The sequence below is a fragment of the Myotis daubentonii genome, chromosome 19 (genome assembly GCF_963259705.1).
Source record: "Myotis daubentonii chromosome 19, mMyoDau2.1, whole genome shotgun sequence".
Classification (NCBI taxonomy): Eukaryota; Metazoa; Chordata; class Mammalia; order Chiroptera; family Vespertilionidae; genus Myotis; species Myotis daubentonii.
The window spans coordinates 27,345,386-27,367,796 of NC_081858.1; the positions used below are offsets into that span (position 1 = coordinate 27,345,386).

The 22,411-nt window shown below is 58.5% G+C and overlaps 1 protein-coding gene, 1 pseudogene and 3 gene segments (V, D, J or C); all 5 read left to right on the forward strand.

The window, feature by feature from the left end:
- Positions 1–22,411, forward strand: part of LOC132221905 (immunoglobulin lambda variable 2-14-like) — a 124,270-nt gene that overhangs the window by 93,883 nt on the left and 7,976 nt on the right.
- LOC132221907 (immunoglobulin lambda-1 light chain-like) overlaps positions 1–22,411 on the forward strand; it is a 111,599-nt gene that overhangs the window by 85,390 nt on the left and 3,798 nt on the right. The window contains exons 1-3 of one of the 3 annotated variants that reach the window (XM_059676541.1): positions 9,740–9,803; positions 10,151–10,438; positions 12,753–12,760. The exons of the other annotated variants lie outside the window; for them this stretch is intronic. Of the exons in view, the coding sequence (XP_059532524.1) occupies positions 9,758–9,803; positions 10,151–10,438; positions 12,753–12,760 (342 nt within the window). The 5' untranslated portion in view covers positions 9,740–9,757. Of the gene's footprint in view, positions 1–9,739; positions 9,804–10,150; positions 10,439–12,752; positions 12,761–22,411 lie in introns of those variants that run through there. 3 annotated transcript variants of the gene reach the window in all.
- Positions 3,241–4,083, forward strand: LOC132221910 (immunoglobulin lambda variable 3-19-like). The segment is given in 2 exon segments: positions 3,241–3,337; positions 3,478–4,083. Coding segments are annotated over 2 exon segments (432 nt in total).
- Positions 5,906–6,500, forward strand: LOC132221915 (immunoglobulin lambda variable 4-3-like). The segment is given in 2 exon segments: positions 5,906–6,038; positions 6,155–6,500. Coding segments are annotated over 2 exon segments (369 nt in total).
- On the forward strand, positions 14,870–21,550 carry LOC132222184 (Ig lambda chain C region-like; annotated as a pseudogene).

The window sequence follows — 22,411 nt, forward strand, 5'->3', positions numbered from 1 at the left end:
CAGTGACACAGACGAAGGGGAAGTGGGGCTGAAACCTTCCTCCCTCTGTCTGCTCCGCCCGGGGACTCGGGGGACCTGCTCCCTGTCCCTCTCCTGTGTGCTAAGATGCTGACTCTTTCCTGTCAAAACCCATCACTCGCCCCCCCCCCAACTCCCCCCCCTCCCCGCTCCCCAGGCACCACAGGGAGAAGCAAACGGGGGCCATGACACTTACATTCTGATCCCTCCTCACCTGTGGGCAGGAGCTGGGACAGATCACACCAGACCCCGCAGACCATACCCCTGAGGGCAGGCAGTGCTGCCCAGAAGTCACCGGGCCTGGGCTCCCATCCGGGGCTCTGCTCAGGGAAGGAACAGAGGCCTTGGGCTGCGGGGGTGACCTTGGATTTCCTCTGTTGCCTCTGCTGCTCTGTGGAGGGAAGCAGGGCCCTGGCAGGACAGGGCTGAGCAGGAAGCGTCTGGTCCTCAGGAGGCAGGACAGACCCTGACCCCGTGGGGGAGCAGCGCCAAGGGTGACCCTGAGTGGGGGGGTGAAAGGATTGAGAAAAGACAGACAAGAGAATGAAAGCTGGGTCTCAGTGGGACGTGCTCCCTGATGAGGAGACAGCGCCCACAAGCCGTGTCTGTATTTTATAGCAGATGCCACGAGGCAAAGTAGGGGCGTGATCAAGTGTTTACAGCATTCTCGTGAGCTCCAACCCCACTCAACCACATGCACCTGAACTCTATCCCAAGGCACGTGGGGCCACGTGTTCGGACCACAGGTTCAAGCTCACAGCTATAGCTGTTGGCTATCATTGTGCTGGGAGGGCCCTGCCCTCGGGCTGGGACTTGCACGTGGCCACGAGAGGACTGTGCCCTCTCATCAGTCTGAGGCTTGAACCTGTCCTAACACTGTGGCCGCGCCCCACAGGGGCCCAGGAGGGAGGCCGGTGCCTGGAGGAGGTCAGAGCAGGACCAGCCTGGAGCAGGGCCTGGCTCCTCCTGCTGCACCAGGGCCTCCCCTTGTGGGGCCAAGACAGGCTCCCCCTCTGCCCAGGCCTTTCCCAAGGTTGGGCCAAGGCCATGTCCCCTGGGAGGGCAGCAGGGCCTAGGGGCGGGGAGAATGAAGTGGGAAACCTGTGGATTCCTTCCCGCTGGAGGGGAGTCCTGTGGGGGATCCCCCTCAATTGCATCACAAGGGGAGCCCAAGGGAGGGACCGGGCTGGCCTCCTGCCTGGTTTTCTGGAATCTGAAATGCAGCGCCTTTCACACCCCCTCACCACCCAGGCCGCAGGGAGCAGCTGTGAACTCACTGGCCCCGGTCCCTGGGCGCTGAGCTGAGCGGGGGCAGGAGGGAGGCAGGGCTGGTCCCCAGTGGCTGGTGCTGAGATGAAGGTCCAGGAGCTGCCCGGGGCCTGGGTGACCCCCGGGGGGGAGGGGAGGAGGGGCTGGTCTCCAGGGAAGGAGGGGACAGGGAGCAGGAGGAGATGGATCAGGGCTGACCCCGCAGTGACCTCTGTCAGCCCAGACAGCTGGATAACGTGGTCCCAGGGCCACCCCATCCCCTTCCCCTGTGCAGGGCTGTTCTCTAAAGGGCTGTGGTGACTTTGCCCCAACAAAGCCCTGGGGGGGACTCCCCCGCTCCCTTCCTCTCTGAAATCAATAAGAATACACATATTGTAAAAAGAGCTCCTTCCCTGTCATTGCTGAGCAGTGTCCCTGATCTGGGGGGACTGACGTCTGCTAACCCGTCCACGTGGGAGGGGCAGAGGCCTCCGTGGCTTCCCCGTGGACGTGGTGCCCGCGGGGCCATGACCTCCGTCCACAGTGTCCCTGTGAGCACAGGCCTCCCTCTGAAATGAGTGCCCGGAGCACAGCTGCTGGGCTGTGTGCTGAGTGCGAGTCTCAGTCCCCGAGAGGCTGTGAGGCGCCTTCCCACAGTCACCGACCCTTTGCCGTCCCCACCGTCCCTGCACCGCCTCCCTTCCTCCCGCCCCTGCCGGCACCGGGGTCCCTGTGTCACGGGAGCCCCTGACCCGTGTGTGGTCGTGTCTCGCTGTGGACGCAGATTAAAACCTTTCCTTTTCTTTCTTTTCTGATTGACTCGGTTCTCTTTATTTCCTATGCCGCCTCCTGAGCCACCTAACAGCTGTGAGGCACCTTCCCACAGTCAACAACCCTGCACCCGCCTCCCTTCCTCTCACCCCTGCCCGCAAGGGGGTCCCTGTGTCACGGGAGCCCCTGACCGTGTGTGGTCGTGTCTGGCTGTGGATTCGCTGGTGTTTCCCTAACAGCTGAGGATGGACGCCCTCCCCTGTGCTCATGGCCGTCACACACCCTCTTCCTGACGCGCCTGCTCTTGGATCTGCCTGTGTCCTCCTGGGCTGTGGTTCTTTGGCTAAATTTTATGATCCTCCTGTCCTCTCTGCACTGGTCACCATTGGATGTGTTGTTAACACCTATGTCTCTTCTCTCTGCTGCCTGTTTCTTTAGAAAACTTTGCAAAGCCGAGGAGGCTGTTTTCCATGAGCTTCAATGTACTGATCGTTTCTTCTGTGAATCGTGCTTCTGATGTCATCAGAGAATTGTGGCCTGGCCTGTGGTCTCAAAGATTTCTCTTATTTCTTCCTAAAACAATCAATAACAAGGTCACCTGGGAGGCACCTGAGCAATTTCTCTGCCTCTGGCCATGGGATCCTGGCCTCTCCCACCCCAGCATGACCACTGGCCCCCAGGCTCCCAGCCCCCACCCTGTGGGTGAGTCCTCACCAGACAGGAGGCCTGAGGGTTGTCCATCTGCCCAGAGAGGAGGCCAGGCCACAGCCTGCATGTGTGCAGCTGCTGGGTCATCGGTCAGACGTTTCTTTTTAAATTTTTTTAAAATATGTTTCATTCATTTCAGACAGAGGAAGGGAGAAGAAGAGATGGAAACATCAATGATGAGAGAATCACTGATTGGCAGCCTCCTGCAACCCTCCCACTGGGGATACAGCCCCCAACCTGGGCATGGACCCTGACCTGGAATCTAACCGGGACCCCCTGGTTCATGGTCGATGCTCCAACATCGGGCCACACCGGCCGGACAGACCTTTCTAACCGGACAGCACAGGGCGCTGGGGAACCCGGGCTCAGGCCTGTGCATGGAGCCCTGGCACAGCCTCCTCCACTGAGCCCTGTGCTGTCAGCAGGGAGACACCCTGAGGCCCAGGAGGAAGGAAGTGGATTTGCATGAGGCCCCGCCCACCCAGGGGTGAGGAGCCTTGAACACCACACCCCAGCTGAGGGCTCAGAGCAGAGCCTGGCAGCCTCACCATGGCCTGGACCCTCCTGCTCCCCCTCCTCACACTCTGCACAGGTGCTGCCCCCAGGCTCAGGCCCAGCAACCAGGGAGCAGCCTGGCCATGACCTTCAGCTCAGCCCAGGGGACGCTGCGGGGTGTGGGCCTCTGGGACTGAGACCCTCATGCCCACTCACCTCTCCTCTCCTCTCTTACAGGTCCCGTGGCCTCTTCAGTAGTGACTCAGCCCCCAGCAGTGTCTGTGGCCCCGGGAGAGACGGCCAGGATCACCTGCCAGGGAGAACTCCTAACAAAATATTATCCAACCTGGCAGCAGCAGAAGCTCGGCCAGGCCCCGGTGGTGGTCATGTATGGTAACAACAACCGACCCTCAGGGATCCCTGAGCGATTCTCTTGCTCTCACTCAGGGGACACGAACACCCTGACCATCAGCGGGGCCCAGGCCCAGGACGAGGCCGACTATTACTGTTCGGTGTGGGACAACAGTGCTAAAGCTCACAGTGACACAGGCGGATGGGGAAGTGGGACAGAAACCTCCCTGTGTCACCCTCTCCTCCAGCCCCGAGGGCTGCAGACCGAGCCCTGAGCACGGCTGCCCGTCTGTGTGGAGCGAGAGCAGGGGCAGCTTTGGGCGCCTGTGGACGATCCCACATGGAGCCCTGTCAGCCATGGGTCCTGTCCGGGAGCAGGAGGCCCATGAGGAGTGTGGGTGCATCGGGGCGGCCCCCGGGAGGGGCCTGGACACCGTGAGCGGGAACGTCTGTAACAGCGGCCACACCGGCTCCTCAGTGACCCTTCCATGTTCAATAGAAGCTCAGTTTACAGGGAACCTGGGCTCCCAGACAGTTATCACCCGTCAGTGTCCTGATGACAATGGGCCTTTTGACCTTTAAATAAACGTTGCTGGTCCTTGCTGGTGTGGTTCAGTGGATATTTCCTGCGTCTGCAGATGAGGGGTCCCAGGTCGGATTCTGCTCCAGGGCACAGGACCGGGTTGCAGGGAAAATCTCCAGGAAGTAGAGGGCAGGAGGCAGCCAATCAGTGATTGTCGCCCATCATTGATGTTTTTATCTCCCTCCCCCTCCCATTCCTCTCTGAAATCAATAAAAATATATTTTAAAAATAATAATAAATAAATAAAAGCTGCTGGGAGTGTCCGTCTCCGTGGGACGGTCATTTCCATGAACCTCCCTGAGGCCGGACGCTGTGCTGTGCGCAGGGATCTGGAGGGCAGGCCTCAGTCCCCAGCTCAGACCCTTCCATGGAGGTCAGGTCGCCCAGGACGGAACTAACAGGCTCCCTCCCACGTGGTCACAAGCCCACAGCTCAGGGGTGAGGACTGGGCAGCAGGAGTGGCCAGCAGGGCCCCTGGGGAGACCCTGAGGTGTGGGTGTGAGGAGGGGCAGCATCTGGGGGGTGGGGAGAGGGGAGCTGGTGCCCCCTCAGCTGGAGCAGCAGGGGGCGTGTCTGAGGCAGGTGCCCTGGGCTCATGTCAGTTCCCTCTTTAGACCAAAGGCTGAGCAGTGGCCAGGGGTCTGTCTGTCTGTGCTCATGAGTCACCAAGCGCCTCCCACTTCATTTCCATGGCCAGTGTCGCCAGCATGGGGGAGTGAACCATGTCATTGCATGCTCAGCAGGACAGGTGGACAACCAGCACATCCATCAGGGATGCTGGGTGGAACCTGCTTTCTGACCAAATGTGCTTCATAAACCAAAGGCTTCCTGTTCCTGTCCTGACCCTGCTCCACATGCAATGGCCTTGACCAGGTCAGAGAGCAATCCTGATCCAAATGGCTAGCAGCCTAGCCGGACAGGGGCTCTAAGCAGGTCCTGATTCCCAACGTCCCTTTCACACAGGAGCCTGTGGTGTCGGATATGGAGAGGGGAGTGTCCCCACCTCAGTCCACACACAGATCCATGTTTCTCTGAAAACAACAATGCCAACACTGTGAGGATCTGAGCTCTGCTCAGACCAGACTCCGGGAGACAGACACCTGAATAGAGCACAGAGGGCGGGGACAGGAGGGCTCAGGAGGCTGGGATGAGGGGGAAGACGGGGTATGGGACCTGGGGAGGGGCAGGACAAGGAGGGGGCTGAAGGTCAGGCTCCGAGGTCAGTCTCCTGCACTGGAGTCTTGACCCATCATCTCTGTCTGGGGGATTCTGGGAAAATCATTCCCCTCCCAGGACGCTCCCTCCTCATTGGCTGGAGGAGAGGCTGGGCCCCAGCAGAGGACGGTGTGGGCTCCTATGACGCTGAGTTAGGGGCCCAGGGACACACTCCCCACCTGTCAGCCTCCAGGAAGCTCTCAGAAGCAGTCATGGTGATGAGCCAGCTGCACAGGAAGGTGACATGCACCCTGGGGACACCAGGGGGCGCTGTGGGTCCTGGTTGGGGGCCTTTAGAGGTCAGAGTCCCCTGGGCTGTGTCAAGTGCAAAGAGCAGGACTGAGCTCCTTTGAAGACCCTTCTGTTGGGCCAACCAGCTCTGAGCAATGAAACCCACAGCTGCCCTCTGCCCCAGGGGAGTCCCCACAGGAGGCCCTGGGCTCAGGGCGGGGCCAGCAGCTGAGACAGACCCTGGCTGGGCCCAGACAACAGATTTGCATCCCTGCTCCGCCCTCCTGAGCTGCAGGCAGAGAGGATAAGACAGGAGCTGGCAGGGCCAGTGCCAGCTGGGCAGCCGCAGGCAGCGCTCAGGACCCTCCCACCATGGCCTGGCTTCCCCTCTACCTCCTGCCCCTCATCGTCTCCACAGGTCAGAGCGGCCACAGCACCTGGGGTCCTGCCTCCGATTCTCCCTCCCAGCTCAGTCCCAGGGGCGCCTGCTCATCGGGGTGCAGTGGGCATCGCTCTTGTGTTTTCTGTCCGCAGGTCTCTGTGCTGATCCTGTGCTCACCCAGCCCCCATCTGCCTCTGCCGCCCAGGGGGCCTCGGCCAAGCTCACCTGCACCCTCAGCGCTGAGCACAGCGGCTACTATATTCACTGGTTTCAGCAGAGACCAGGACAGGCCCCTCGGTATTTGATGCAGGTTAAGAGCGATGGAAGCCACACCAAGGGGGACGGGATCCCTGATCGCTTCTCGGGCTCCAGCTCCGGGGCCGACCGCTACTTAACCATCTCCAACCTCCGGTCTGAGGACGAGGCGGACTATTACTGTGGTGTACCTTATGGCAGTGGGAGCACCTCGCAGTGACTCACAGTGACTCAGGCGGGTGGGGAAGTGGGACAGAAACCTGCCCGCCAGGCCCGGTGCCCACGCTCACCCGCTGTCTGAGCAGCTGTGGGTCAGGCCTCAGGGTCAGGAGTCCTCCCCGGCGTTGCCCGGCCCCTGCGGCGCTGGGGGACTCAGCGGGTCCTCTGCCCTCTCTGGGCCTCTGTTCCTGGTGATGGAAATGGTGGATGAGGGGCTGCTCTGAGCAGGGCTATTAGCTGCCTTATAGACACAACAGCCTTAGAACCTCCTCCCCCGTCCCTCATGGCATCAGCTGTCATGTGAGCGAGGAGAGAGGGGGCCCAGCAGCCCTGGCGAAGCCCCTTCCTCTTGGGTAGAAGCAGCCGGTGGAGGCCCAGGGGCTGTGCCGTCGGGGATCTTGGGTGAGACACCCTCACATTTCACTGGCTGTGGGGACCCCCCAGAGGCCCTGAGACCCGGCGCCTGCTGCCCGGGTTTCTTCCTGTCCTGAGGTTTCACGTGATGAGGGAGGAAGTGCAGACACCACTGTGGGTCCCGCCTGGGGACTGTCTCCTGGCAGAGTAACCCCACAAGCCATGGGCCGCGCTGCCGGTCCCCCTGGAGCCAATTCAGCGGAGACGGGGAGGAGTCATATGAGCATTTATTCCCTTCCTGCCGCAGCCTGGGGGAGCAGCGGGTCACCCACAGAAACCTGCTCTGCCCCCCATAAGCCCGCTGCTTGTATTGGGGAGAAGGACACGGAGTACAGGGGACGTAGGCAATGGGTGTGCCAAATGGGCAGTTCACAGGTAATGGGGGCTGGAGATTTGCAAAGGCCTGTGGGTGTGCAAAGGGCTGGCGGCTCCGGGTTCTGCAACCAGGCTGGTCATCTTCCCATGATCACAGGCAGCTCCCTGGTGGGGAGGATGGGCCGCAACCCCGGGTGAGCTCCCAGGTCCCAGGTGTAACCCCCAGCCAGGTGAGAAGGCACCTCTTTTAATCAGAACAAAGCAGTCGCGGTGAGCAGGGCAGGATTCCCATGTCTCACAATTCTAGCAGGTCCCCAGGATTCTGTCTCTGTCCCTGTCACTAACAGCTTGCCATTTGGTCATCTATGGAACCCAGACCACCCAGGCCCTGTCCTCCGCTCCCCTCCCCGCGGTGAACAGCACTCACCTCGCGGCCCTCCTTTCTGGGCCAAGCGCCCCACCACCACCACCTCTGTGGTCAGGCCAGGCCAGCCAGGCGGGGGGACCTGCAGGAATGTGGGGTGGGTCACCCACAGGGGCCCTGGGGAGCCGGCTCAGGACCAGAGGCTCACGCAGCAGCTGGAGTCCCCACAGGGCTGCGTGGAGGTAGAAAGGTGAGGGAGATTAGCAACTGCCTCCCTGAGTGTCTTCAGCCCCGCCCCCCCATCCCCCCGCCCCCCTCCCCAGCAGGGAGTGGCCGGAGGTGTGTCTGAGCCCCCTGCCTCTCACCTGTCCCTGCCCATGGAGCCTTCCTGGGGACCCACGGGCAGTGGATGTGCTCAGCTGCTCCCAGACCTCCTGACTGGTTACCTGGAACCCTCCTCATCACCCAGCGACCCCCACTCCACCCCAAGTTCCACACCTTAGATGGGAACAGGCCTGCAGCCCAGAGCCCGCCCCCCCCCCCCCCCCCCCCCGCCTCCCCACCGCCCCTGCTCAGTGTCCTGGATCACACCTGACTCTCCGCAGGGCAGGGCCTCACCCAGCTCCTCCCACACCCCGCCCCCAGGCTCCCCTCCTTCCCTGAGGCTGCTGGCTGTGCTCCCTTTGTTTTCGCCAGTTTAGTGGGTGACCTGAGCCTCCCTGCCTGGTGGAGGAGGTCAGGGGTCACACAGAGAGGAGCCCGCCCCCCTCCCCTGCGGCCAGCAGCCCAGGGACCAGGGAGTCTCCACCTGAGCAGTGGCTTGTGCATCTACCCCTGGGCAGAGGTCAGCCCTGCACCTCCACAGGCAGGACGGATCCGCCACCAGGGGGCGCCAGAGAGCCACCTGGCAAAGCCACCTGCAGGTGGAGTGGGCCTGGCCTCAGGGGCCTTAAGATGGGCCTGGGCCAGAGGGTAAGTAACCTTAACCTCAACCCTACAGGACAGGTTTACACAGTATCACCCTTGACACTGAGGCGCCCATTCCTGGCCCGAGGCTGGGAGGTCCTGGGCTTCCTGTCCCAGGGCCTGAAACTCGCTGGTGCTCAGTGAACTGGTCCTGACCTCATCTCTTAGATTAGGTTATTTTATTCCTGAATATAACCCCCAGCGGACAAGTTATTGGCGAGATGCATTCCCTTAAAGCAGCGGTTCTCAACCTGTGGGTCATGACCCCTTTGGTGGTTGAACGACCCTTTCACAGGGGTCGCCTAAGACCATCCTGCAGATCAGATATTCACATTATGATGCATAACAGTAGCAACATGACAGTGATGAAGTAGCCACGAAAATAATTTTATGGTTGGGTCACAACATGAGAACCGGTATTTCAAGGGCCGGAAGGTTGAGAACCGCTGCATAAAGACTTACTCTGCTCCGCAGCTGGCTCTCATTCCCTCACCTCAAAGATTCCTTCTAGCACCTGCCCTGTCCTGGCCTCAACTGCACATTGGGGAGACTGAGGCATGGCACCTGTGATCTGCCTGATGACTCACAGCCCCAGGCAGACACTGTCCCCACCAAGAGTGCTTTCACAAGCTCCATGTGGCCAGCAGCTGAGCATGGAGCTGTGACCTGTCCACCAGGAGGCCAGGGTCCAATTCCCATCAGTGCACTGGGACCGGTTGGGGGCTAGATGTCCAGTAGGGGGCGTGCAGGAGGCAGCCCGTCTATGTTCCTCTCTCATCATTGATGTTTCTCTCTCTCTGTGCCTCTCCCTTCCTCTCTCTGAAATCAATAAAAACAGATTTAAAAAGAGAAACTCCATGTGTTCTTGACAAAGGATCAATGTTATTCGGTCTCTGAGGCCCAGGCCCTGAGGTGAAGCAGGACCTCGCCCCTAAGCGTGTGATGTCACCTGTAGAATTCCTTCAGCCAATGCAGGCCCCGTCCCCCACCCCCTGCTGTGGCAGATGTCACCCCAGACCATGGGACCCGCAGGGTGGGATCTGCAGGGGCTGCCCCTCCCTCCCTGAGTCCCTGGGCTGAGCCCTTCTCAGAAGCCACCAGCTCCCAGCAGCCCCTGGGCCTGGCTGATTTGCATGCCCCGCAGCTGTCTCCAAGGGGATAAGAGAGGCCTGGGAGGAGCCCTGCAGCCTGGGCCTCAGGGAGCAGAGTCAGGGCGCCCACCATGGCCTGGACCCCTCTCCTGCTCGGCCTCTTGGCTCACTGCACAGGTGCTGCCCGGCTCACACCCGCCCAGTCCCGGGGCCTGCACCCGCCTGGCTGCCTCTGAGCTCAGGGCGCTGCCCCTGGGGCAGGAGGCTCAGGCCCTGCTGCTGGCTCAGGGCTGGGGGGCGGCGCCCCCTGTGCTCACGGGTTCTGAGGGCCTGAGGTCTCCCCTGCAGCAGGAAGGGGGGGGCTCAGTGCTCAGAGGCTCCATCCCGGGGAGCCCCAGGCCACCTGGACTGAGGGGGATGAGAGGGCGCCTGGGGCCTGGGAACTCCTGGAGCTCAGGCGGGCGGGGTGGCAGGGGGTGCCTGGGAAGGGGCTCTCACCTTCCTGCCTCCTCTTCCTCCTGCAGCCTCTGTGGCCTCCTATGAGCTGACGCAGCCGCCCTCGGTGTCGGTGAACCTGGGACAGACGGCCAGGCTCACGTGTGGGGGAGACAACATTGGAAGTAAAAATGCTTACTGGTACCAGCAGAAGCCCGGCCAGGCCCCCGTGCTGGTCATCTATGATGATAACAACCGGCCCTCAGGGATCCCTGACCGATTCTCAGGCACCAACTCGGGGAACACGGCCGCCCTGACCATCAGCGGGGCCCAGGCCCAGGACGAGGCCGACTATTACTGTCAGGTGTGGGACAGTGGTAATACTCACAGTGACACAGGCAGATGGGGAAGTGGGACAGAAACCTGCCCGTCGGGCCTGGTGCCCACGCTCACCCGCTGTCTGAGCAGCTGTCGGTCAGGCCTCAGGGTTAGGTGTCCTCCTGGGCCCCCCTCCCCAGGGCTGGGGGACTCAGCAGCTTCTCTGAGCCCTCGATCCTCTGTCTTGGGCTGAGAAGTGTCAGGTGGGGTCGAGTCTGAGTTTGGAGACTGTTGTCAGCACTGGTGGCTCCAGAGGGGCCCCCACCCGCTCGCTGAGCCCCGGGGATAGTCTCAGCGCCTCTCCAGCTTCTGCTCCTCCCTCTCTCCTCTCAGAAGCCGTGAGAAGTTCCAGGAGGTGGAAGGAGAGTGCCCGGCTCCTAAAACCCACTCACTGAGAGAGTCATATTTAATGCGATATTTTTTGAAATCAAAATTAATACAATAGATATTCCATGAGCCCTGGCTGACTTGGCTCAGTGGATAGAGAGTCAGCCTGCGGACTGAAGGGTCCCGCATTCAGTTCCAGGTCAGGGCATGTGCCCGGGTTGCGGGCTTGATCCCCAGGAGGAGGCGTGCAGGAGGCAGCCAATCAATGATTCTGTCTCATCGTTGATGTTTCTCTCTCTCTCTCCCTCTCCTTCTCTCTCGCTTCCTTCCTCTCTGAAATCAATAAAAATATATTTTAAAATATATATTCCATGATGAATAAACATCCATATGTGAAGGAAAATCAGGATCCTTCCTAAACAGGCACCACTCGCCTCACTTGCCTCTCCCAACACCTGTTCCCAGTTCTAGGGTGAGGCGGGTGCCTGGGTCCTGCATCTCCATCCCTCCCCACCAGGTCCCTCCTCACCCCTCACCCCCACCCCTCCAGGGGCGCCTCCTTTGCTCTCCTGCCTGCCTTCCCCTTGGAGCTCCAGCCCTTTCTGGGGCCTTGCCTCCCTCTACTGCTGGTCTCTGCTGCCCCCTCCTGGAATCTCTCCTTCCCGGCCGCACTTCGGGCAGCTGGACCTGGAGAGTTAGAGGTTCAAGCACTGACATTTCCCGAAGCCCCCAGTTCCAGGCTGGCCCACCCCACGTCCAATGAAGGTGCATCCTCCCAGGTCTCGCTGGCCCCAGAACATGGTCTTCACACCAGGTGGCTGTGTGTCTTAGGGAAGAAACTCGCCCTCTCTGTGCCTGTTTCTCATCAGCAGAAGTGGAGGACCCCCACCAGGTGGGCGAGTTCCTGTTCTCTAGGGAACCAGCGGTATTCTCCCCCATTTGCTGGAGGGGGCGCACTCCCAGGGCCTCCCGAGGAGCCAGCATCTTCTCTGTCGCCTCCTGGGGACCCCTCAGAGGGACTCAGAGATTTCAGAACCGTTGTCATATCGCTACATGGATCCTGTGACACCCTCTGCCCCAGACCCTCTCCACGACCCCCACGGAAGAGGCAATGACATTCTCAAGGTGAGATGAGAGGGACCAGTGGCTTGAGTTTGGGAATGCAGGGGTGCCAATAGCTGGGGAGACCTGGGCCAGGGAGAGGAGCCCACAGCCTCAGGCAGGGTCTGTGGGGCCTGTGGGATGGAGGAGGAGCAGGAGGCTAGGGAGGGGGCGGGGAGCAGGCCTGGGTGGGACAGAGCTGCAGCTGTACCCGCTGGGAAAGCCCAGGCCATCCCTCGAGGGTCCCCAGGGTCCAGCCAGACTCGGATTTCCGACCGCAGCCACCGCAGGAGGATGTGGTCTGCGGTGGTGTCTGCCCAGGGGTCATGGCAGGTGCTGGGGTGGGGGAGGGGGGCAGCTGGGGATGTTGCATTTAGGGACAGTCCCTTCTCCCCTCCCCCCAAGCCCCGGGACTGTCCCCAGGGCAACCACACCTTCTGGGCTCTGAGCAGTGGGTGATGGGAGGGGAACAATTCCAGTGGAACCCCTGGTCCCCAAGGTACCAGGAGCCCGAGGTCAGAGGCTGGAGTGAGCCAAGCACCAAAATGGGGAGGAGCTGCACTGGATCAGGGGCCCCCAGGCACCCACACCCTGTCACTGTTCGGTGCCTTGACCATCTCCAAGGCCAGGGGAGCGGGTGTTGTGCGGTCCAGCCCTCAGCTCTGGACCTCACCCCCCAGACGCTGCCTGAGCTGTGTTCAGGGAGTGGGAAGATCCAGCCTGCGGTTCCTTGAAAGCTGCTCTGATGCGTTTGGTCAAACCGTTAAGTCCTGATCACCATCAGCTTGACTTCCTCCTTCCTACTCACTATCGCCCTTGTCAGGAGCAGGAGGAAGTCTGAGAGTTTTGACTCTACTTGCAGGCTGAAAAGCAAGCCTGCCGTAGATTCCCGGGTGCTGGCAGGAGACACGAGACTCCTGGGTCGGAGGCAAAGGCCACTCTGTTGCTCATAGTTCATTACTCAAGTAGCCAGAGTACCAGCAGCGTTAAGCATGTCAGCTGGAATATCAGCGTCCGACATCAGTCCTCTGAGCCCCCCAAGATGCTGTAAAAAGGGCCAGGTGACAGCCGCACACCCAAGCCTGGGGACCCCAAATCTTTCATACCGGCCGGTAAGCACATGTGGCTCCAGAGGGACACACCCTCTCTACAAGCATCCTGGAAAAGATGGTCCAACACAAGGGCAATCGGTGCCTTTGCTCACGAGACGTGCAGATGCGAAGGGACCTTCAGACAGTGGTCCCCCAGCAACCGCTGTCCACACCAAGAAACTGAAGTCCCAGGCAATGTGTGACCGCCTCCCATGGGAACATCTGGATTGATTTTCACCAAGGCCAGCAGGTGAGTTCATGAGTATCTGACTCAAAACATGGGCCAGGCAACTCGTAAAGGGACCTCCCAGGAAAGTCAAGGTTGGTGGGGGCTCGGCCCCCTTTGGGGTTGCTGAAGCAGAAAACCAGGAGCCCTAGGGGCTGCAGCTCCGGAGTTGAGCGGACGTATGAAGGGTCCTGTGGCCCAAAAGCAACTGGAAAGCAAGCGGTGGGTGCTGGGTGTGACCGGTAGGAACCTACCACCCGAGTTCTCCCAGACACCAGCAGTGTGAGCCCGCGGAGACGCACAAAGCACGCCCTGGAGCCGTGCGAGGGCCAGGCCTCCTGGCTGGGTGGCACCCAGGAAGTACGGAAGCTGCTTGAACAGCAATGGCTCATCTTCAAAGGGGGAGGTCACCTGAGCTCAGCAGGGAGCAGACCCCGTTGTCAGGGCTACACACAAGCAGCGTCACTCTCATCGTCACATTATGTGTTATGTTCCTGGGTTATCAAACCAGCCCCGACCCCAAGCACCTGGGCAGCCCATCCCGCCTGCACCCTGCCCAGCACAGCCCACACCTGGGCTCCCCGGGGAGCAGAGCACAAGCCTTCTGGGTGGTGAGGGCTGGAAGTGCAGGGACAAGGTCACTGCTAGGTTCCAGCTCACCCTGCCCCTGCACCCTGGAGCCACTTTGGGTCCTGCATTCACCTTCTTGGGCCTTCGTTTTCTCACCCGTGGAACAGGGACACTTGGCTCAAGGACACACGAAGAGCTGCTCTGAAGCCCAAACTAAGAGAGGTGGACGGGGAACCAGCATTGGTTCAACGCCTGCTCTGTGCTGGCGCTTAGCAGATGCACGATCCCCTTCACCCCTGGGCCCTCCTGCTGCAGAGGAGCTCTCCCCACTTCACAGACAAGGAAACTGAGGCCCGGGGGTGACCTGGGTCTGGGTGGTTCCAACATCCCTGAGCTTGACGTTCCCCCTGGAGAGAGGGGGATGGATGACTCCCTGCCGGGCCCTGGCCTAGCCCAGGAGCTGACCAAACTTACCAGGCTTGACCACACCAGCCAAGGAAGGGCCGGCTTGACTGGCAGGCGTGGAGTGTGCAGGGGCCCAGCCTGGGGGCCTGGTCGGAAGAGCAGCCCCAGGCCCACCCCGAGGAATTCAATTCCTCATCCACTGGGCGCTTGACTGCCCTCCAGGTCTGAGATAGATGCTCCAATGCCCAGAGAGGCCCTTGGGGAACCGGGGAAAGGGGGCAGGAGCAGGTGTGCCCCTCCCAGCACCCCAGGGGTGGGGCCAGCAGGGGTGACTGTGGGAGATGGTTGAGCTCTGATTCCAACCACAGCAGAGCAGTTGGCAGATGCCACTCTAAGAGGATCCCCGGGGTAACCACCCCGGAGAGGACCCGCATGGGGGCAGGCACCGGAGAAGGCCCAGGCAGAAGATGGGGACATTCGGGCCAGGGCACACGGGGATGGCCACTGCCGGTGAGGACCAGGGGCACCAGCCAACAGCACCCATTTCACAAATGTGGAAACTGAGGCCCAGAGGTGACCTAGGTCTGGATGGTTTCAACATTCATGAGCTTGACGTTACTCCTGGAGTGAGGGGGATCGATCACGCCTACAGGACCCTTGGGAGCTCACGCTGAGGATCAGGCCGGAGGTGCCCTTGACCCTGAAGGCAGATGAGGCCCAGGACCAGCTATGTGGGCCATGAGGACTCCGGGGAGCAGAGCCCTGGCCCCAAGCAGCGCTGGCCCCTGAGGCCGCTGGGCCTGCCGTGGCCACCCATGGCTGCTGCCCCTGCCAACAGCGCTTTGGAGCAGGGCCCAGGCCCCCAAGACCTGGTGGGAAGCAGCCCTCGGAGCCTGAAGGACAGGTAAGGAGCCCGTGCGCCATGAGGAAAGATGTGGATGAAGGGAGGGTCGGTGGAGAGTGGGGGCCTGGGCAGACGCTGGCTGTATATAAAGAGCTGGCATTTTGTCCACTGTGGATTTATTAGCGTTGATTTTTATGTTTAGTATTTTATTAAAATGTATTTATCTCGATGACTGAGGCTTTGGGCACCCCTTAAATTTCGCACCTAAGACTAGAGCCTTGTTCTCCTCGCCCCAGTCCTCTGGAAGGCAGGGGCAGGATGTACCCATCATTTTGGGGGCAGGCCCTCCCGCTCAGGGTCCCCGTAAGGCCCGGGTGTCATCCCCATCTTCCAGACAGGGATAGAGGCCCAGAGAGGGGGCCGCAGCCCCAGGACAGGAAGGAGTCCCAGGACTGGACGCTGTGACCTCGATTCCCGGTCAAGGGCACAGGCCTGGGTTGTGGGCTTGATCCCCAGGGTGGGGTGTGCAGGAGGCAGCCGATCAATGATTCTCTCTCATCATTGATGTTTCTATCTCTCTCTCTCTCCCTCTGCCTTTCTCTCTGGAATCAATAGAAATATATTTTTTTAAAATCCCCTATGGCATTGGCCAGTGCATTGGAAGTGACGGTAGCAGGGGTTGATGGGAGGAACGGGCTCTCTCATAGACTGTTCATGGGAGACTAAGATGGACAACTATTACATCCGTCATAAAGGAAAGTGTATTTATTTATATTGTGTAGTTCCACTTCTAGGAACTCATCCTTTCGGGGTGGGGAATAATCAAAGATATAACCAAAAGTTTAAAAAAAAATGATGAGCCCAGCACTGTTAATGATGGGAGAGAACCTAAACATCCCACAGAAAGGTGGGAATCACGACAGCATAGAGCATCCACCATGTGGAATTTTGCACAAAATTACATTTCTGAAGCATCTTGAGTAATATGGCAAATTCCATTTTTAAAAGGTTGTCCAGGTGCCAGATATACAGAATGCTCCCAATTGGGCCTTTTATTATTATTATTATTATTATTATTATTATTATTATTATTGATTTCAGAGAGGAAGGGAGAGGGATAGATACATCAATGATGAGAGAGAATCATTGATCGGCTGCCCCCTGCATGTCCCCCCTCCCTCCCCCAGGATTGAACCCACAACCCAGGCACGTGCCCTTGACCAGAATCAAACCCAGGACCCTTCAGTCCGCAGGCCGACACTCTATCCACTGAGCCAGACCAGCCAGGGCACAATTGGACTTTTTAATATGAGTGCATTTTCCAAGGCTTGTCAGAAAATGCAGAAAAAATGTCAGCGTATGTTTCTGGTCGGCGGGATTTTGCCTAATTTTAATGTTCGCTTCACAATTATCTGTAGTTATTAAATGTTCACAAGAAGATCTATTTCATTTTTAGCTCCTAAAATGATGTTAATACAAGAGTAACGTGTTGTTAAAAAAAAAAAAAAAAGATTAAGCACAGAGGTCTATAGAGTGAAAATTGAGAGTTTCTGCTTACCATTTCTCCACATCTTACCCTAAAACCCATTCGACAGCCACTGTCTATTTTGCCCATCAGCTGAGCAAAAATGAGAATGTGTTTGCTTATTTGATCATGGATCAAACTTATTTTCTGTTCCTATTTTTATTGCCTGGTTTTATGTCTTTTGCGAATTTACCGGCCATAATTTTACCTGTCGTTGGCATTGTTGTGGTTTTCCATTGAGTTGGTTGTGTGCTCTTATAGAGCTATAGACACTCTTGCCGTATTTGAGATATCAGCCGCCTTGTTCAGCCTCTATGCTGGAAATATTCTCTCCTGAGTTGCTGGACGCCTCTTGTTAATGGGTGTTTTGCCGTAAAGCCATCTTTAATGGTTATATGTCAGAGTGGTGTAATTTTTTCTTTATGGTTTCTGTGATCTGTGACAAGCATGGCAGAGTCATCTTTGTTTCAATATTATAAGATCTATTTTATGCTGGTATTTTCTGTGTTTGGGGGGTTGTCAGCTTGTGTTTACTTCCGCTGGAGTTTATTTGGATGTCGGTGAGGACATGACCTTTTTTCCTTTCCAAATGGGGAGCCGGTCGTCACCTGTTTGTTGAATATAAACGCGCCTTCTATCAAACACTAACCCATTGGTTTATCAGACTCTCCCTACGGCTCTAGTGATCCAATGATCCGATCCCATCTCCATTGCACCTGTTTTAATTGTCGTAGCTTTACAGGGTGTTTGGGACCATGGTTATAATTTATTTTTTCAAAACAGCCGTGCCTACTCTGTCATCCTTCTCGCGGTTGGGTTTTAGAAACAATTTGCTCGTTTTCATAATCCGCGTTTGGTGCCTGTAATTTGGTGGCCTGTACGGGTTCATTGGAGAAGGACCGGCATCTTTGCCACGCCCGGCATTTCCCTCCAGGAACGCGACCGGCCCCTACGCACTCACTCTGCTATGGTGTCTTCCAGCCCATTGCCTCATACTTCATCTCTGCAGGCCTTGCCCATTTCCTGTGAAGGTTATTCCTAAGGCTTTGAAAGATCATGTGGATTGAAGCTGTAAAATGTCCCCCAACTCATGTCTTAAATGGTCAAAGCTTGTGTAGAAGGGAAAACGACTGATACTCGCACGTGGCCCTTGTGTTGGGGCCACCTCACGGGACTCAGATTAGGTCTAATAGCTCTTCATCTGACTCCGTGGGCTTTATTTTTTTAAAATAGACTCTCTCCTCACCTGCAAAGAACCACGTTCTCTCTCTTTTTCCCATTACTTGCACCTCCCCCCTTCTCATTTCATTGGCGAGAATCTGTAGAATTCTTTTATGAAGAATCTGCCTTTAAGTATGGAGGTTGCTGTAAATGTGGGGAGATACACTGTATGGAGTTGAGGAAGTTTCCTTGGGTAATCAACCTGCTTAGAAGCTGCGTGTTTGCTTTCTTTAAGTCAGAAACAAGGGTGGCATTTATATTCGTATTATATTAAATGCTGTTTCAAACAATCGTACGTGCGCATCTTCCATGCACCCGTGACCCAGTGACCCTGCTGCTCAGGTGGAAAATGCTGGCCCCAGGGCAACGGGTTCGCTCCCCCGTTAGATTAGCCACATGGGGAGGTACCATCAGATCAGGCCAAGCCTGAGGACTCCTGCCATCCTGACTCGTCGAGTGTGACTTGGGTGTTTGTGTTTATTTGTGTGTCTTCATGGGCTTTTGTTTTCTGGTGGATGGCTAACACGGAGGGTGACTCCATGAGGGGAATGGATTGTGGGGTGACTTCAGGCTTGGAGAGAAGCCTGCTGGATGTGGGGGGAGAGTGAGGAGAGTCTATGGGGCCTGTGGAGTTTGAGGTGCCTGCAGGGCGTTCCAGAAGAGCTCGGGAGGCCGAGCACCTGTGAACCTAAAGCCACAAAGAGAGGTCCGGGCTGGACATAGGGAAGGGAGACCCCTAGACAGTTGTTGGAGTGCACAGTGTGGGGGCAGAGGCAGAGAGAGAGGGAGAGTACAGGCAGAATGGGATTCTGGGGTGTGGGGTCAACAGTCATGGGAGAGAGAAAGAGCGAGAGTGGGTGGTGTCAGACACCAAGGGGAGGACAGTCACCAGAAAGAGGAACCTCTGGCAGAGATGTCCAGGGACTGAAGCCGGACCTCAGACTTGACCAGGATGAGGGTCTTGTTGGCTTTGACCTGAGAGGTTCCAGGAAATATGGGGTGAGAGCCAGAGGGGTCCCAATCATGTCCCAGCACATGAAACAGTTGGGAGCCATTGTTGGATGAATGGACAGATAATGGATGGATGGGTGGATGGATGGATGGATGGATGGATGGATGGATGGATGGATGGATGGAGAGATGAGAGATGGACTGATGGATGGATGAAGGGATGGGCTGATGGATGGATGGGTGGATGGATGGATGGATGGATGGGTGGATGGAAGGACGGATGGACGGATGGAGAGATGAGAGATGGACTGATGGATGGATGAAGGGATGGACTGATGGGTGGATGGATGGATGGATGGATGGACGGACTGATGGAAAGACAGTGGTCTGAGAGCTCAGAAAAGGCTTCATGAAAGAGGTGGAACTACACTGTGTCTCAGTATATGGAGGCCAAGGGGGAGGGGATCTCCACATGGAAGCACCATTAGTCAGGAATGACCCAGTGTCCATAGGCCCGGGGAGAGGTTCACTTGGCTGGAACATGGGAAATTGTGGGGAAGAAACACTCAGAGGCCCCAGGAGGAGGCCAGGGGTCTGAGCTACACCACACAGCCCCTCGAGGGGACAAGGCGCTCAGAATCTTCGTCAGCACTGAGGACTGGCTGGTGACCAGGACAGTCTTGGGAGGAGGGAGAACACACTGAGTCACTCCAAGGTGTGGGTGCCACCTGCCTTGGATGGGGGGCCAGGCATGGGGATGCTCCAGCCTCTGGGGGCTGACTGCCCACCCGCCCTGCCCCAGAACACAGCTGCAGCCCTGCATCCGTCATGCCCGGCAGGTTCCTGTGCCAGACTGGCCCCCGGGGGACAGGCCCCAGGTGCAGGTCCAGCGGGTTTTAGTCCGAGCCTCAGTCACCGTGGTATGTCTTCGGCGGCGGGACCCAGCTCACCGTCCTAGGTAAGTGGCTCTCAGCACCTTTTCCAACCCATCCCACCGCTCTGCTGTCTTGGGCAAGGCCCTCCTCTCTCTGGGCTGCTTCCTTCTGCCCTGCCAGCCTTACAGACCGACCCCCACTTTCTCACTGGGCTCTGGGGAAGGCAGGTTGGTCTTGGGGTAACCAGCAGGGAGGACCTCAATAGCAGAACCCCAATAGCCCCCCCAAACTCTGGGGGTGGGTCTAGGAAAGGGGGTCCTTCCTCTTCTCCAGGGCAGATGCCCTCAGGGGGGCCAAGGCTGGTTCTGGCCAGGGTCAGTGGGGCAGCTTTAGCGACAGTCCCAGTCCTGAGGGTCTGCGCTAAGAGCTCGATGCCCTCCAGCCTGGGAAAGCCACACAGGAGGCGGGGGCAAGGCTGGGACTGGGACCCAGCCTTCGGGGGCACCAAGGGCAGCCGGAGGGGAAGCCGTGGAGGGCAGAGAGGAGGGTCGGGCTCGCTCTGAAGCACTCAGAGCCTCTGTTGGGCCGCAAGGATGGGGGGTCACGGAGACACAGGTGAGATGGGGCGAGCTGGCCCCTCAGGAGCCCGACCCTCTCAGGATGGAGGTCAGAAAGGAGTGGGTCCCATGGGGCAGAGACTCACTGACCCTGGAGCCCCATAATTCCTGGGACCCAGTTGTCCCATCAGCCCAAGGGTGTTAGGGTCAGGGCTGGTGGATGGGGGACTCAGAGCCACCCAGCGGCCATGTCAGTCTGGGGTGGTCAGAGGTGCCGAGGGGGCTGCGGGCCTCTGTGCTCCTTGTCGGGGACATCAGTGCCATGAACGCAGCGAGATGAAAGGTCTTGGTGTCCGGGGACCAGGCACAGGGAGACGGGCAGAGCCAGAAGGAGCCCCCAGGCTTTGGCTGCAAGGACCCGGCCCTCACTGGAGAGCCAGGTGCCCCGGGGAGACAGGGGTCCCGGCCCCACTGTGTGCTGGCTCAGGCTGGGCCTCTCCACACACTGTTGGGGTCGTCCTGGCTGGTGGGTGCAGACCCCAGACCTCAGAGGAGGCCGGGGCTCCAGAAGCGTGAGTGAAGGGGGCCTGAGGCTGGGCTGAGGGCCGGGAGGTCAGGGCGGAACGCACAGTCAGACTCAGGAGAGTAGGAGGAGGGAGCAGAGCTTGGCCCGATAACACTTGGGGAAACTGAGGCTACGGATGGAGGAGCTTGTCAAGGTCACATGGGAGAGATGACTTGGAAGAGCTTCTGGGAGGGTGGGGCTGACTGCTGTGCAGGGACAGAGTAGAAAGAGGGGACAAAAAAGGAAGGAAGGTCCCCAAGGGGAACAAACACATGGGCCCAGTCACAGAGGCCATCCCTGGGGTGGGGGGGGATCCCAACATCTGGGCTCTGCCTCTGCCTCTTACACCCGCTTCTCTGTCCACACAGGCCAGCCCAAGTCTGCACCCTCCGTGTCTCTGTTCCCGCCATCCGCTGAGGAGCTCACCAACAACAAGGCCACACTGGTGTGTCTCATGAGTGACTTCTACCCGGGCAGCGTGACGGTGGCCTGGAAGGCAAATGGCACCCCCGTCACCCAGGGCGTGGAGACCACCAAGCCCTCCAAGCAGAGCAACAACAAGTACGCGGCCAGCAGCTACCTGAGCGTGTCCAGCCAAGACTGGAAGTCCGCCAGCGCCTACAGCTGCCAGGTCACGCACGACGGGAAGACCGTGGAGAAGACAGTGGCCCCCTCAGAGTGTTCCTAGGACCTGAGTCCCCCACTTCTGGGGACACTTCTCAGTCAGATGCTCCCTTCCCCCGCTCCCCACTGTCCCCCTGCGGCTCCTGCCCTTGGTCGCTCAGACTGGGCAGGTCGCCATCCCTCCCCGTTTCCCCTTCTCCTGAATAAACTCCTGTCATTTCTCATCTGACATTTCGCATGTGTGTTCTGTGTGGGGGAGGGTCTCAAGGTGAAATAAAGGGCAGGATGGTTATGACATGTGGTTCCATCTACCCATCATTCGCTCAACCAACCAACCAGGCACCTGAATCAGCTCTGAGTGCCCATGGGCGCTGGGACCCAGGGCAGAAACTTCTCCTGTGGGACCAGCCCCTGGGACGCAGTCCTTGTCACCTGGAAAGGGACAAGGGCTGAGTGAGAGGGACCCAGGGGCCCTGAGGAGGGACCAGGAGAAATGGTGAGGGTCCCAGGAGGGCACGGTGGGCTACAGGTGGAAACATTGGGAAGGAAATCATGGGGCCAAGGCTGAGGTCATTGGGAACAGACATTGAACTGCCCTGTCCATCATGGAGCCCAATGGGAGAGCCATTGCCAGGTGCGGGGCTCATGGTTGGCCCATCAGCTCGGAGTCAGGGAAAGCTTGGAGCAGTGCCTCCCATGGGGCATTTGTCAAACTGTGCCAATGCACGTGAGCTAAGGAAAGACACTGACTAGTCCTGCAGAGAGAAGCAGTTGAATATCATGGAGCCTGACAATTCCCCCATCAAGTTCACACCCCTTACCCAACTCAGGGAGCCTGGAACACCCTTCAAGGCATGGCTACTGGTGCTGGGAAAATGGGATGAGGATGAGGCACAAGGAAGCTCAGTTTATGTTCTAATGGGCCTGAGTCAAGGTCAAAGTCAAGGTGACCCTAGCAGGGGGCATGGAACTCCATCATCATGAGTCTCAACACCTGAAGTCAGATGAGGGTGAGATTCTTTATGGTTGGTTTAAGGATGGAGCAGATATTGTCAGCCTGCACAAGGAAGGTGTGAGGGGGCATGAATGT